The sequence below is a fragment of the Manis pentadactyla genome, chromosome 3 (genome assembly GCF_030020395.1).
Source record: "Manis pentadactyla isolate mManPen7 chromosome 3, mManPen7.hap1, whole genome shotgun sequence".
Taxonomy (NCBI): Eukaryota; Metazoa; Chordata; class Mammalia; order Pholidota; family Manidae; genus Manis; species Manis pentadactyla.
The window spans coordinates 218923830-218938217 of record NC_080021.1 but is presented as its reverse complement, the minus strand read 5'-3'; the positions used below and the strand labels follow the sequence as shown (position 1 = coordinate 218938217).

At 59.4% G+C, this 14388-nt stretch overlaps 1 protein-coding gene across 3 annotated transcripts in view; it reads left to right on the top strand.

Moving 5' to 3' along the window:
• Positions 1–7617: 7617 nt before the first annotated feature.
• VAV2 (vav guanine nucleotide exchange factor 2) overlaps positions 7618–14388 on the top strand; it is a 171938-nt gene continuing 165167 nt past the window's right edge. For all 3 annotated transcript variants that reach the window (XM_036901424.2, XM_036901422.2, XM_036901420.2), the window contains exon 1: positions 7618–7835. In XM_036901424.2, the coding sequence (XP_036757319.2) occupies positions 7632–7835 (204 nt within the window). In that variant the 5' untranslated portion in view covers positions 7618–7631. The remainder of the gene's footprint in view (positions 7836–14388) is intronic.

The following is a 14388-nucleotide window of genomic DNA, read 5'->3' as shown; positions in this document are numbered from 1 at the left end:
CCATTTCACAGATGAGGACACCGAGGCTCAGAGACCTGAATCGCTGACCCCAGGGCACAGAGTCACTAGTGGAACTTGGGAGCCTCCCTCATGGCCGTTTTCTGAGGGAGCCCCCGGCCCTCCAGGGTCAGCCCAAGCACATGCAGAAAGAGGCTGCAGCCTCCAGGGCTCGGGGTCTCCCCTCTGGCCCTCCCCATGGAGGCGCCCGGGCTGGTCCCGCACCCAGCAGACGCTGCAGGATTGGACTGCTATCTTCTCCCACTAGATGGAGACAAGAAACCTGCAGAGTGTCCTTAACAGGGCCTCCTCCTGGGCGCCCACCTAGGTGACCCATGAGGTCACTCAGCTGTGGGGACCTCTGCTGGGGGTTGTTGGGGCAGTCACCACGTCACATCAGGATGAAGCTTGGGAATGTGCCGTGGGGTAGGGGGAGCCCAGAATGTCTGCAGGGGGTGGAGCTCTGCTTCCAGACAACATGGAGCCCCCTGGGACCCGTGGAACCTCCCCCAGAGGCAAGAGGCCTGGGTGCAGCTCCTGCTGCCAGCACCCCTGAGGCCGCCCTCCTGCTGGCACTGACCCTGGGCCAGCTCCAGCTCGCCTGGGGGCAGGGCTCCTGCAGGTGGGCGCCCAGGAAGCATGCTCTGAATGGATGGATAGAGGGACAGACAGACAGCATGGTGGGTGGGTGGGTGGATGAGTTCATGTTGGGTGCTGAGTGCTGGGAAGACATGAAGGACGTGGTCCGCAGACCAGGCCCAGAGGATCCTGCAGTCCAGCCCACACCCAGGCAGACATTTCCAAGCAAGGCACTGAAGGGGTGATGTGAAGGCAGGGGACAGTCCCTGAAGGAAGAGATGGCCAAGACGGGTTTTAGGAAGCACACGTTTCCCGAGGGGGCCCGTGGGAGAGGCTTCTGTGTCTGACTTCCTTCACTTAGCGTAATGCTTCCTAGCTTCGTCCGTGTTATCACCCATACCAGTACTTCACTCCTTTTTGTATATTTGTAGTGAAATACACATAACATCAAATTGACCATTTAAGCCGTTTTTAAGTGCACAGTCTGGGGGCAATAAGTACATTCTCATTGTGCAGCCACCCCCACATCCCACCCACAGAACTTTCTCCTCTTCCCAAACTGAAACTCTGTCCCCATTCAACACTCACTCCCCTCCCTCCCCTCCTCTCAGCTCCCAATAATCACTATTCTGCTTTCTGTCGCTACAGATTACTGATTCTGGGCATTTCATATAAGTGGTGTCATGTAATATGCAACCTTTGGAGTCTGGCTTCTCTCACTCAGCACGGTGTTCCAGGAGTCCGCCCGTGCTGTAGGGGGGTCAGCACTTCCTTTGGATGGGTGAACAGCATTCCACTGTATGGATGGACCATTTTGTTTATCCATTTGTCTGTCAGTGAACACTCGGTTTGTGACCACCTTTTGGCCAATGCAAATAGTGCTCTGTGCACACGGGTGTGCAAGGTTTTGTGTGGACACAGGGTGGGCTTTGAGCACAGGGAACATGATCAGATTTTTTTTTAAAGGGTCACTCCCACCAGATGGGGGTGTGCAGGGGTCAGGTGGGGAAGAGAGAGGAGAAAGACATGGTCTGGCCTCGGGGAGTGTGTGTGGGGAGCAAGGTGTCAGAGACCCCGTACTGCCCAACAAGGCAGCAACCATGAGCCACATGTGGCTTCTGTGCTCTTGAATGTGGCTTTTTTGATTGAGAAACTGAATTTTAATTGTATTTAATTTTAATTAACTTACAATTTGATACTTGATTCGGTTTTTCGCAGACTTTTAAGTATATCTGGAACAATAGGCTACATGAATATACCTTTTCAGCGATAAATTTTATGAAGCCTAAATCCTGATCAGATGTTTCTGATGACAATTTAGTGCTCTTGTTGAAAGGTGCTATAAGTGTAAAATACAGCCTAGATTTGGAGACTTTCCATGAAAAGTGCAATGTAAAATATCTCATTAGTAAGTTTTTAGGTTTATCACATGTTGAAATGACAACGTTTCAGATACACTGGATTAAATAGCATGTATCAAAATGGATTCCACTTACGAGTTATTATTCAGCCACAAAAAGGGGGAACAAAGTCCTTAATGGATACACACCCACTACATGAATGGTCCTTGATTTTATGCTGAATGAAAGAAGCTGGAGAGCAAAGGCCACGCACTGTACGATTTCACTGATGTGCAGTGCCCAGAACAGGCAAGCCTGTGGACACAGAAGGGAGATGAGTGGTTGCCAGGCTGGGGTGCGCAGGGCTTGGGGTGACGGCTAGAATGTTCTGTCGTTCAGAGCCCTGGTGCTGGCCGGCCCCTCCGCTGGGCTGTGCTGAAGATCGCCCCAGGAGGTGGCAGGGCTGCGGGAGGTCTTGGGGTTGCCGGGGAGGCTGTCCCCTGCCCGGGGTGAAGGGCAGTACTGAACACCAGGGAGGGCTGGGTCAGACTTTGAACCAGCCGGAGTGCCACGGCAAGCCTGCTGAGGAACATGCTCAGTGGTGGCGGGCACCCCAGGTCCTGGTGGGGTCCCCTAACTCACAACCAGCTGCGTGGGGCGCGGGTCCTCAGCCAGCCTGGACCTCTGTCCTCTTTTGAGGTGGCCTGTTGGTGCCCTGAGAGGATCCTGCAGAATTCTGGAATCCGCCCCAAATCCCTAGTTCTCAGCCTTATGCCTACAAATGAATTAAGTCCTGGAGGCTCCTCCCCACTCCCTCAAAGCCGTAAGTAATCCTGCACCCTGACCTCACAGGCACCTCTCCGAAGAGAGCAAAGCCTCAGGCCCGCCAAAGAAAGCTGCCCTGGGACAGTCGGAGGTGCCCAGACAAGGGCCATTTGGTAGCGAGATGTCAGAGGTCACGGGTCAGGGAATAATCTATGGACAAGGGCGTTCGCCTTAATTTTTGGAAGGTGAAGCCACAAGCAGTAACACGACCACATTTTGCCTTTTCAAACGCCATGTAAGGCAACCAACCACGGAGCGAGGCGAGGCAAACCCTGACTCCGCGGCAGCCCAGATGGTCTTCTTCTACACCTAGAGTTTCCTGGGAAATTGTGACAGCTGAATTTGCATGATGTAGCTACAAATGGAATTTGCAAAATGTGTGTGTCCATGTGGTTTGGACGTGAGAGTAATTCCCTCATCCAGTCGTGTTGGGAAGAGTCAGACATTCGCTTCCCGTTCGCCCGAGAGCAGAGCCGTGCTTCCAGGACACGGGATGAGGGAGGGAGGGACTGGGAAGAAGTGGGAGGGAAGCATGGGGTGGGCTGCGGCCTCTGTGGGGAGGGCCTCTGCAGGGGCAGCTCTCTGGGACCCTCGGCCAGGCCCTGTTGGCAGGAGGCACAGAGACCCTGCAGCGGCTCTCAGCGTTGGCTGGGGAGACGAGCCGACCAAGCCCCTGGTCTGGCTGCGTGTGGTGCCCCCGTGAGGCTGTGTGGAAAGGAGTGGTCTTGGCTGTGACCTCTGGTCAAGTCAGTGGCTATGTGTTCTCAAACCGCAGTGTCCTCCCTTTTCCCTCATTGCCCACCCACCCAAATCAGCGTGTCGAGGGACAGCAGGAGGTCCCAGGCACAGACGCTCCTTTCAGCAGCAGCATTTGGGTGCCGGTGCAGGTGCCCGGGAGGCCTGCTGCCTGGACCCGGCTCTTTCACGCAATGCTGGGGGATCCGGAGCAGCTCACCGGTGTGGGTGTTGGTTTCTGCGCTTGACCCCTCAGGACGGAAAAAGCTAACATAACGAATGGAGGCTCAACAGAGGTGAAGCACGCCTATGACGCCTTAGGCCAGCCACCCAGCCCTCAAACGGGAGTGGCCACTACAACTGTCAGTAGTGTTGGATTCAACACGCTGAGTGGAAATGTGCTACCGGGCATATCTTAGGTAGGGCGATGTCACACATTCACATAAGGGTGTTGAAATATGCTACAGACGTTGTTAAAACATGCTAGAGGAATTAAATAGGTTATATAGCCTATTAAAAAAAATCTTTGCATCAGTTTAACACATTTCTGTGACTTCTATGAAAGAATATGTCATATTTTAAAATGTAGTTGCAGTACTTTGCCAAGCTGTTGGTTTATTCATTTGGTGTTTCATTCAACAACTATTTCTGGACTACCTACTGTGGGCTGAGCCAGTTAGCAGTGCTGGATGTGGGCTGGGGGCAGGACAGAGATGGTCCCTGGGCCTCAGAGCTGACAGTCTAGAGGGATGAGGCTGAGTGAACTGGCCTCATGGTGGGGGAAAGTGCAGAGAAGCAGATGGGGGCAGGTGTGGGAGGGGTCGGTGGAACCAGCAAGGGTGTGAGCCATGCAGCTACGTGGGCAAGAGTCTCAGGCAGAGGGACGGTAAGTGCAAAGGCCCTGAGGCAGGGGTGTGCTGGGTGTGTCTGGAGAGCTGTAATATGGGTGGGGGGTGCACTACGTGGGGCCTGCCTGGGAAGGAATTGCGTCTTCCCTCTGGTGAGGGGAAAGGGCTCTTTTCTGGGCAGGGAGTGACAGACAGGGTCTCCCCAAGGTTTGATCAGGTCCTTGCTGGCTGCTGAGGACAGACTGAAGGGGAGAGGGTGGTACAGTGGAGGCAGGGAGGGGGTCTGTGACCCACCATCCATATCCTGGGACTGGTATGGGTGCTTCATGTCCCCTGGGTTTCATCCCACTCCACCGTCCAGGCACTTAGTACAGGGCCTCTCACTGGTGAAACTGGTCATTACTGGCTGTGCCCCACTGAGACGCCGCCACCTCGAGGGTTGCGTTTGGCTTGTCGTCTCTGGGCTCACCTCTAGGGCGCCGTCCCCCCTGGAGGTGTGCTGCTGGTAGTCCGGGCAGACAGCGCTGAGTGGCAGAGGATGCGGATGGCGGTAGGGTTTTCTGGAACCATGTCCACGCTTCCTAATAACTGCTGAGTAGGTGCAGTGTGGACATGCTCATTGCATCCACACCAAGGGTCCGGAGGAGAGTTTCTGCCAAGCTTTCATTCATTTAGATCCAGCCTGCCTGCTGGACCTTCCCAGGTTCCTTTGAGGTACACAGGATGAGTGGGGATGCCCATTGTCCAGATGAGGAAACTGGCAAGTGTTGTGATTGGCTCAGGACCACACCTAGGTGAGGCCTGGGTCTCTTGACTTGGCTTTCTCAAGCCTAAGCCCCAGATTCCGGGTGCAGCTGGGCAGTGGCCGCCCGACAGCGGGGCAGTCAGGGGGCAACAGTGCCTTCCCCACCCACCAGGGGGCGGCAGGCGACTGTCTGCATAGTCAGCGGTGAGCGCCTGCCTCCCATCCCTGGGCTCATCATCCTGGTTGGTTCTCTGCCCAGTCAGGAAGGCCAAGGGCAATGAGGACAGGGGCACCTTTCTTGCTGAGGGAGTTACCTGTGGGACACATGGGCATTAATAGGGCACCATGAATAGGGCACCCCAGGGAAGCCCCGATCTGCCCCAAGCACTGTGCAAAGCCTCTGGCCAGTGAATCCTGTTCCTGAGAGCAATTCTGATGACAAGGGGTGCTCCCTATGCTACAGAATGGGGGGGGGGGTGCTGCCCGGGAAGGTGCCTGCCACTCTCAGAGGGAGGGCTGGAAGGGCTGGGTTCAGCTCCACCAGAGCTGGTATTTCTCGGAGTGATGCTGGAGGGGTCCACTCGCTGCAGCGGATCACCTGCTTTGTCTCCAGCTGGGCAGGCTCAATCCCGCCCCCAGAGGCAGGGTCCTTCCGGTGCTTGTGCACCAAGGTTTCTTCAGAGGGACACCTGGACAGGAGCTTGGAGCTCACTGGTCAGTTGGCCTGGTTTTACTCTGGCCAGGACCACTGTGAGCATGGCCTGGGTGTGCCCTGCGAGGCCAGCTCCTCCCCCGCCTCTCTCCAGGGGCCAGACCCTGGCCTGGGTCCCCCTGCTGTTTCCTGAGTTTGGGAAGGGGCAAGCCTGACTCTGCAGAGGCCAGTTCTCAGTACTGAGGGCCCAGGGCATGGTCTGAGCTGGCAGTGGGATGGGTGTGTCACCTCCCTCTGGCCCCTGCTCCAGGAATGCCGAAGGGGCACGGGCCTGGCCCAAAGGGGAGCTGCCCAGTGCCACCCAGCTAACCCAGGTCCAGGGTTCAACTGCTAGTGTCCAATGCAGGCCCCTCAAGACTGGTCACCCCACTTCCACCTCATGACTGAGCCAGTTTCAGAGAAGGGCTCGGACTTGCCCAGAGCGGCCACGGGCGTCGGCCCTGAGCACGCAGGGCTCCTGACGTCTGAGCCAGGGCCCACACCATGCCAGTGCCAGATCGGCTCTTTCAGTGCTTGGAGCCCTCCCACCGTCACAGGAGGCCAGCTGCTGAGAACAGGGCCTTCCAGCCCCCCAGGGTGTGGCCCAGGAAGTAGTTCAGGGCGGGGTCAGTGGGCCCCCGCAGGCTGTGTGGGGGTGGGGGAGCCCCCGGGCAGCCAGCTGGCCCTCTTCTCCTTCCCTCTCTCCCATTTACTTATTTCACATACTCCATCTCGAACGCCAGGATTTGCCCTCTGGACAGCTGCGAGTGCCAGACGCCTGGGTCATTAAGCAGGGGAATCCTGCCTTTTGCTCTCTGTGCCCGGCCTGGGGCTTCTGCGGGTCTCTGGCCAGGAAGGAGGCTGGGAAGGGGGCTCTGGGCACATACCCTGGCCCGTGCGCCTCTGGCCTCGAGTTGTCTCGCAGGGGCCGCTTGATGGACCTTGGGGGCACGGGAGGCCCCGGCCTAGTCGGTGACCCCTTCTGGGTTTCTCTGTCCGGAAGGGCCATGCGGAGGTCCCCCGCGCGACAGCGGTCACCTCCTGATATGCACGAGCGGAACGCTGGAGGGACGCACAGGCAGCGACCGAGCCATCACTCCGCAAGCGAGGTCGCTCGCCCAGGGTGTGAGCTCCGAGAAAGTCCTGGCGCCTCTCGGATTGAGTCGGCGGGACCCGGGCCGCTGCCCGAGCCGCAGCCCCCGCCCTCCGCAACTTTCGCGGGCGGCGGCGGGACAGGAAGTGGGGGGTGGCGGGGGCGGAGCTTGGGGCGCGGGGAGGGGCCCGGCCAGCGCGCGGGCCCCGCCCCCTCCCCGCCCCACCCGTGGCCGCGCCCCCCGCCCCCCAGCGCCCCCGGAGCCCCGCGCCGCGGAGCTGCAGAGTCCGAGCGCCGGGCGCGGAGCGCGGAGCCCGCCCGCGGGCTAACAAAGCGGCGGCGGCTGGGGCGGCCGGGCCCGGACGCGCAGAGCGACAGACCCACCGGGCCTTTGTCTCGGGCGGGGCAGGAGCGGCAGCGGCCGCGGGGCGCCCAGAGCGCAGAATGCGGCGCCCGGTGGGGCGGGTCGCTGAGCGCTGCGGCGGCGGGCTGCGTGGAGCCCGGCCCGGGACCCGCGGGGACTTGTGTGTGTGAAGGGGGGACCCGCGCGCTCCCCAGCGCCCACCCCGCGGCCGCACGTGGGCGGGAGCGGCGCCCCGGAGGAAAGCCGGAGGAAGAGGAGGGGGCGCTCGGTGGCGCAGCGGGGACCCGGGGCTGCCCGCGCGAAGCCCCGCCCCGACCGCCGAGCCCCGCGCGGGCGGGCGGGATGCCCCGCGGCCGCCGCACTTTGGCCCGAGCGCTGCCCTGAGCGGGCGGCCCTGCGGCCGCCGCGGGCGCCATGGAGCAGTGGCGGCAGTGCGGCCGCTGGCTTATTGACTGCAAGGTCCTGCCGCCCAACCACCGGGTCGTGTGGCCCTCGGCCGTGGTCTTCGACCTGGCGCAGGCGCTGCGCGACGGCGTGCTCCTGTGCCAGCTGCTGCACAACCTCTCCCCCGGCTCCGTCGACCTCAAGGACATCAACTTCCGGCCGCAGATGTCCCAGGTGAGGGTCCGCGCGCGCGGGGGGGGGGTCCCGGGACCCTGGCCGCAGCGGTGGGGCTCAGGGCCGGCTGCAGGCGGCGGGACGGGGAGCCGAGAGAAGGACGCGCTCCGGGCCCAGAGCCGGCTCCGCGCGGCCACCCGGAGGCGCGAAGTTGACCAAAGTCCCCCAAGCCTGGGGCGCGGCCCCGCCGCCCGCGGGCACTGCCTGGGAGCGCCCGTTGCCCAGGTCTGCGCCTCCTGGGGGACCCGGGCGGGGTGCCCTCCTCCGTGGTTCCCCGCCTCCGTGGTCCCCTCTCTGTGTCGTCTCCGACCCCTGGGGCCCGCCTCTCCGGGTGGCCTCGTTGGGCTTCGGGTCCTCTAGCGTAGCTCCTGGGGGCTGGACTCCAAGGAGGACGGGCAGGCGCGGCGGTGCTCGGGGCGCGGCCCGAGGGGCCCGGCCGGGCGGGGCGCGGAGCAGGAGCGCCCAGGCCGCAGGGAGCGGGTGGGCGGGGGGCGCCGCCCCCGCGCCGCCCTCCAGCCTCCACCTCCTCCTGGACCGGGTTGGACGCCAGCGGCATCCGGCCCTGGGGCGAGCGGGAGCCCCTCTCTGCTTCCCCGGCACCCTTGAGTGTGGCCTTTGTCGTGGCCAAGGCGCGTGTGGCCCGCGGCCGGCCGGAAAATGTCTGCTCAGTGGGCAGGAGCTGCTTTTCTTGGCCCTTTAAAGGGAACTTGGCTGAGACTTAAGCGGACTGGAAGCTCCCGTCCTGTCCTGCCGGGTCACACAACCCGCACCCCAGCAAGCGTGGAAGGGGCGCGGGGTGCCCAAGGGACCGGGGGCACTTTCCTGTTGGCTCTGTAGCCTCTTTCTCTCGGTCCCTCTACAAGTCCGCGTGGACAACGGCCATTCACAAATGTGGCATCGGAAAACGGGCTGGGGAAGGAGGGATGGAGTGAGTCACTGCTTTTCCAGGCTGGGCTGCGCGACCTCTGCCCCTTGGCCGGCATGGTGTTTCCGAGGAGATGGGGCCCCCCTTCCGGGGAGGATGGGGGGTGGCCGCTGACAAAGAGCCCTAAGGGACGGGGACCGCCCTCCCACTCCCGTTAGGCGGCCCAGGGAGGCAGCCCCGGCGAGCCTCCGGCGCTCTGGTGCTCCGCGCTCCCCGAAGCCAGAGCCGTCCTGAGGCACTCCCAGTACTGACTGCCCGGGTCCCAGGCAGGTGCCCTGCCGCCCGGGGCCAGCGCAGATCCAGTCCCCGCCACCCCCGGGGCTGGGCTGGGGAAACAGGGGAAGAAGGGCTGTGGAGGGCAGAGCTGGGCCCGCCGGAGTGTCTGCCTTTGCTGTGAGCGGCAGGGGCTGCCCGGGCTTGCTGGCTGCTGCTCGGTTCCCGGCTGATTAGCAGGGGGACGGCCCCCGGCTCCGGCTGAGCCTGTGTGGGTGGGTCCGCTCAGCAGAGGCCCCGCCCCGTCTGTGGTTGGGCCGGCCGGGGGAGGGGGCTCTGGCTGTGGCAGGTGGCTTGGCCCGGCCGGGGTGCTGGGTTCCTGGAGCCATGGAGAGGTGGGGAGCAGCACTGATACCCCCCAAAGCCCCTTTGAGCCCCCCCCGCCCCAGCTTGGGGGTGGGGGCAGGGAGAACCTGATGGGCGAGTATCTGTGTGTCGTGATGGCCACAGGCTCTGATTGAAACCTGGCACTGTCCCCTCCCAGGTAGGTGACCACCTTGGAGCCTCGGTTTCTTCGTCTGCTGAAGGAGGAGAGTGACAGTAACCTCACAGCCATGCTGGGAGGATTTGGTGAGGCAAGGCAGAGAATGCCCTTAGTGCGGTGCTGAATTACCGCTCATGATTTTCAGGTGGTCATCTGGACACCGGTGGTGTCGCCCCGTGGCTGACTGCTGGCCTGTGGTCGCGTGGAGTGTGGGGCTGGTTACCCTGAGCTCTGCGTGTCTTTTGCTGTCACCCAGGCCTGCACGTGTGCTAGGAACCCACATGCACTGGGCCCGGGGGCTAGCTGGTGGCTCCAACTGTGCATTGCAATGAAAGAAACCGTTCTCTTACTGTGTGTGGCCATGCGGGGTTTGGGAAAGGACCTGGGTGGCCTCTCTGCATGGCTGCTCTTTGTTATCTGGGAAACTTACAGTCCTGGAGAAGGGATGGGAGGTGTACTCTCAGTCCGTGGTGGTTAGCGTGCAAGAGAGATCACAGCTGCCCTTTCATACTAGGGCTGCCCAGGGCTAGGCACGATCCTGGGAGGGGTACGCCATCCCTGTCTCATGGGTATGGCAGCTGAAGCCCAGAGAGGTAGAGGGATATGCCCCAGGTCACACAGCTAGTAAATGGCAAAACAAAAACCATGACCTTAGGTCGGCTAGGATTGTGAACCAACTATGATCTCAGAAGACTTCGCTAAGACGCCTCACTGACTTTCGGGGGTGTTCCTTGCCTGCTTCTCGGTTCCTTGGTGGTGTGTGTCTGTTTCCATGGGACGGGTGGCATGGGGAGTGCGTGCCCGCCCTCCCTGGGGATCTGGATGCCTGGCTGGCAAATCAGTCGGCAGGGTCTTTGTCTCCCTGCTGCCAGGGCATGCCCGGGACCTGTCTAGTGCAGAGGCTTCATGGTGTCCCCATGTTTCAGAATGCCATGCTGGCTTGTCATGGTGACATCCTGTGTTCAGAGGATAGCATTTGGAGTGCCCCTCCTCTCTGAGCCGATCCCAGTGACTGGCCCTGAGGAGCACAGGAGCAGTGCACACTTATTGAGTATCTGCTGTGTGCAGAGCCGGCTACCAGGAGGTGTTTGCATAGAGATCCAGGTTGCCCCTTTGTTGTGCCCCCTGGAGCTGGCAGGGTATGCTTTATTCTTTCATCCAAAATGCCTGGAAGCCACCTTGGGTTTAATTAAACTAATTAAGTATGTCCACAATCTGCTGATTCTGATAAGAGATTGCAGGCGTCTGGAAGGAGCTTTGGGTGTGAGGTTGCTGAGGCCAGCAGGCAGCCTTGCATTTGGTGTGCAGTCTGAACGTCTAGGGCGCCACCCACCAGGCTCTTGCGCACACCGCCCTGGCAGGCCTTCTCCCCACAGGACAGGTTGGGAAGCCTGTCTGCAGGACCTGGCATAGAGGGGCCCCGGGCCCCTGGCTGCCACAGCTTTTCTCTGTCCGCTCTTCTGGCACCAACACTCCTTCCTACCCATCCCTGCGTCACACCTGACATTCCAGCCTGTCGGCCCTGCCCCCATGCCTTTTCCCTTGGGTCCTTCATGTGCTGTGCCGGTGTGGGAAGACCTCCCCTCTTAGCCTGGCTCTTCCTGCAAGAGCTAGGCTGGAGGCCCTCTCCTCTAGGAAGTCTCCTCCGATTTCACTTTTGTTCTGCCTCTTGGTGAGCCTGGTCTTGGCCCCCTGTATACCCCATGTGTGTTCCTAACCCCACACTTTTGCACTTTATTTTAATGCGCGCGTCACTTGGGAGCCACACACTCTTGCTGCTGACGCTCCAGCCCAGGTGCTGGATGGATTTTGAGTGAGGAACGCCGGCATCCCTGTGCGGTTGTCTGCCCCTCTCTTGACTGGTGTGAGTCCTGCCAAGTCTTCATTTCTGGATCACGCAGAGCCTGGCAGCCCTTGGTTCCTTCACACCTCTGGCACTGTGTCCCTTCATTGGGGGAACAACCGTGAGCCCCTGCACTGGCAGGCAGGCTGTGGGCTTGGTGAGGGCTGCTGGGGGCAGCTGGGTCCCTGCGCTCCTCGCCTCCAGGTGAGCGGGATGCGCAGCGCAGCACAGCAGGTGTGGGTGAGATGACTGCAGAGCAGCCTCCCGGTGCGTGCGAGTCCCCGAGGGCAGCCGGAGGGTGCTTGGCTCCTGCAGCTCAGGTGTGCCACGCCAGGGCTTCCAGAGAGCAGAGGCGGAACGCTGATTCTAGTGGGACAAGGAATCCTTTCCTGTTCTTCTCTTTCAGGTAGATTTCTTTTTCTCATTTTCTCTTTTTTGGGGGGGAAAATATCTCAGGTCACAGAAAAGCTGTAAGTGCAGAATACCTAACTTTCTCTTGACTAATTTGAGAGTAAGTCGGTGACTTGATGCCCCAAGCCCTGGGTGTTTTAGTGTGTCTCCCACACCCCAGGGCATTCCCTCCATAACCACAGGGCAGTCATCTGACCCTGAGTACAGCGTGGCAGCCCCACCACATAGTCCACTCAGGCCTTAACAGGTGTCTCAGTAAGTGCCCTTTTTCAGCAGAGGATCCACCTGGGTGCTGCCAGCAGCTGCTGCTTTTTAGTCTGGGATGGCGCCTCAGCCTTCCCTGGATTTTCACAACCTTGGCACTGCTGAAGGTTACGGGTGCCTTTGCAGAACATTCCCTCCATTGGGGGCCGTCTGGCAGCTTCTCAGGATTAGAGTCAGGTCGCCCACCTGTGGGGCAGAGAGCAGCCACACTGCTGTATCCTCCTTGCGTCCTGTCTTGCAGGCAGCATGTGCTTTAGATTTGCCCCGTTGCTGGAATGTTGACTTGAATCTCTTCGCTAAGGTGGTATTTGCAGGCCGCTCCACTGTGAAGTCACTTTGTCCCCCTTGGGGTTCACAAATATTCCCACGAGGGCCCTTGGAGGCAATACAGATGCCTCGTCCTCTCTGCCCACCTCTTTCCTTTCTCTTCCTCTCCCTCCCTCCCTCCCTTCCTTTCTTTCTGCCAGCCTGGAGTATGGTTTCCTATTTTATTTCATGGGTTAGAATCTGTAGCAGCCATTATTCTGATGCTCACATTTGACCAGTGGGAACTGCTTCTGGCTGACCTCTGTTGGCTTACTGACAGGTTCCCATCCTTTTTTGAGCACTGCAACCCTTTCTGGCACAAGATGTCTGGGCTCATCTTGTGTTTTTCTTTGTCCCAGTTCAGGAATCAGCCCTTTCTTTGAAGAGCTCTGGTTCATCGTGGAATGGGGTATTTAGAAGCCAGGATCTGGGTGCATGTGTGCACACTGCTGCTGGGGTGTGCATGCTTGCAGGTGCTCAGGTCAGACCTGGGAGTTTGTGTGCGTGTGTCGGTGAGTACACCCAGGTGTGTGTGTATGTGCCTATGTACATATACATACCTACACACATTTACATTTGTCTTTGTTTTCTGTCTACATCAGTACTGCCAAATAGAAATACGTGAGCCACATTTGTATTTTAAAATTTCTGGTGGTTGTGCTATAAAAGCAATAAGAAATGTGCAACATTAATTTTAATAACTTACTTAACCCAAGCATTCTCAATAGGGGGTATATTTCCCCCAAAGGGGCAGAAGTCAGATCTTTGGATAGTAAGAAATCATATTCTTTTTATATGTAAAGCACAGCCATGTATAGAGACCAAACAAACATATCTGTGGTATGAAAGCTTCAAGTAGGGACGGCGATTAGGAAGAATCCCCGAAAAGCCTCCTTAGGTGGGGTGGTAGTGGAAAGAAGGTTTGGCAGCACTGGTTTCCAGAACACTTGCAGTGCCACGTGGCCGGGTTTGTGACACCATCATGAGGGAGAACTTGCCTCAGTCTGTGGTCTGGGCCCTGGAAATGGGGCATCTCAGTGCCGGGAATGGGGAACACAGCTGTGCGTGGGCTCAGGGGTGGGGCAGCAACCTTGTTGGGAGCCTGACAAGGGTGAATAGCCACAGTGTGACCCCCCCCCCACTCATTTGAACCCTTTCTTGCCCTGAGGCTTGGGTGACTAATGATGTCCCTCCCTGGAGGGACTCCCCCTCATCTTCCAGAGATGCACTGGGTCCTGTGCTGGGTACTCGGCAGTGTGATGCCCTCCAGCCCCTTCTGCCATCCCTGTACAGGCCGTGCCTGTGGCTACGGCTGATTTCAGAGCCTCCCAAGTGTGGGAGGGGGATGCAGTGGTGGTGGGGCTGGCGCATGTGGCCCTGGGTTAGCAGATACCTAGACTCAAACCCCGCGGCCCCACAGCTGAGGCCCTGCCGGGTGGGCCTCCCTCCTGACTGCCCCTTAGTCCAGCTCCTCCCCTCATGCCCCCGAGCAGGGGTTGTCAAGCATTTTCCATGGAGGGCCAGACATTAAATATCTTGGGCCTTGTGGGCCGTTCTCTGTTGCAGCCACTCAACTCAGCCCTCCTGGTGGGAAAGCAGCCATCGACGATCTGTAACGAGAGAGTGTGGCCGTGCACCGATAAACTATTTATGGAGAATGAAATTTGAATTTCATGTGTCACAAAATACTGTTCTCTTGATGATTTTTTTCCTGACTGTTTAAAACTGTGAAAACCTTTCTTAGCTCATCAGTTGTACAAAGCCAGGCAGCGGGCTGGCCTGCCGCCACCATATGCGCAGGGCCTTTGAAGGGGGCCTGGGGCATTGAAGGTGTCCTGGTGCCCCAGGCCCCCTTGCCTGTCCCATCACAGTTTGTGGTCATGTCTCCATTTGCATCCAGTGCCCCTGGCATGGGCTCCTCAAACAGGAAGTGTTCAACAAGGACAAGCTTTCTCCATGCTTACCTCGCATCAAAACCCGTGCTAAGTGCCGCGGGACCGTGTGAGTGCACCTCATCCTTTGGAGCATCTGTGGCTGGGGTTCTGCT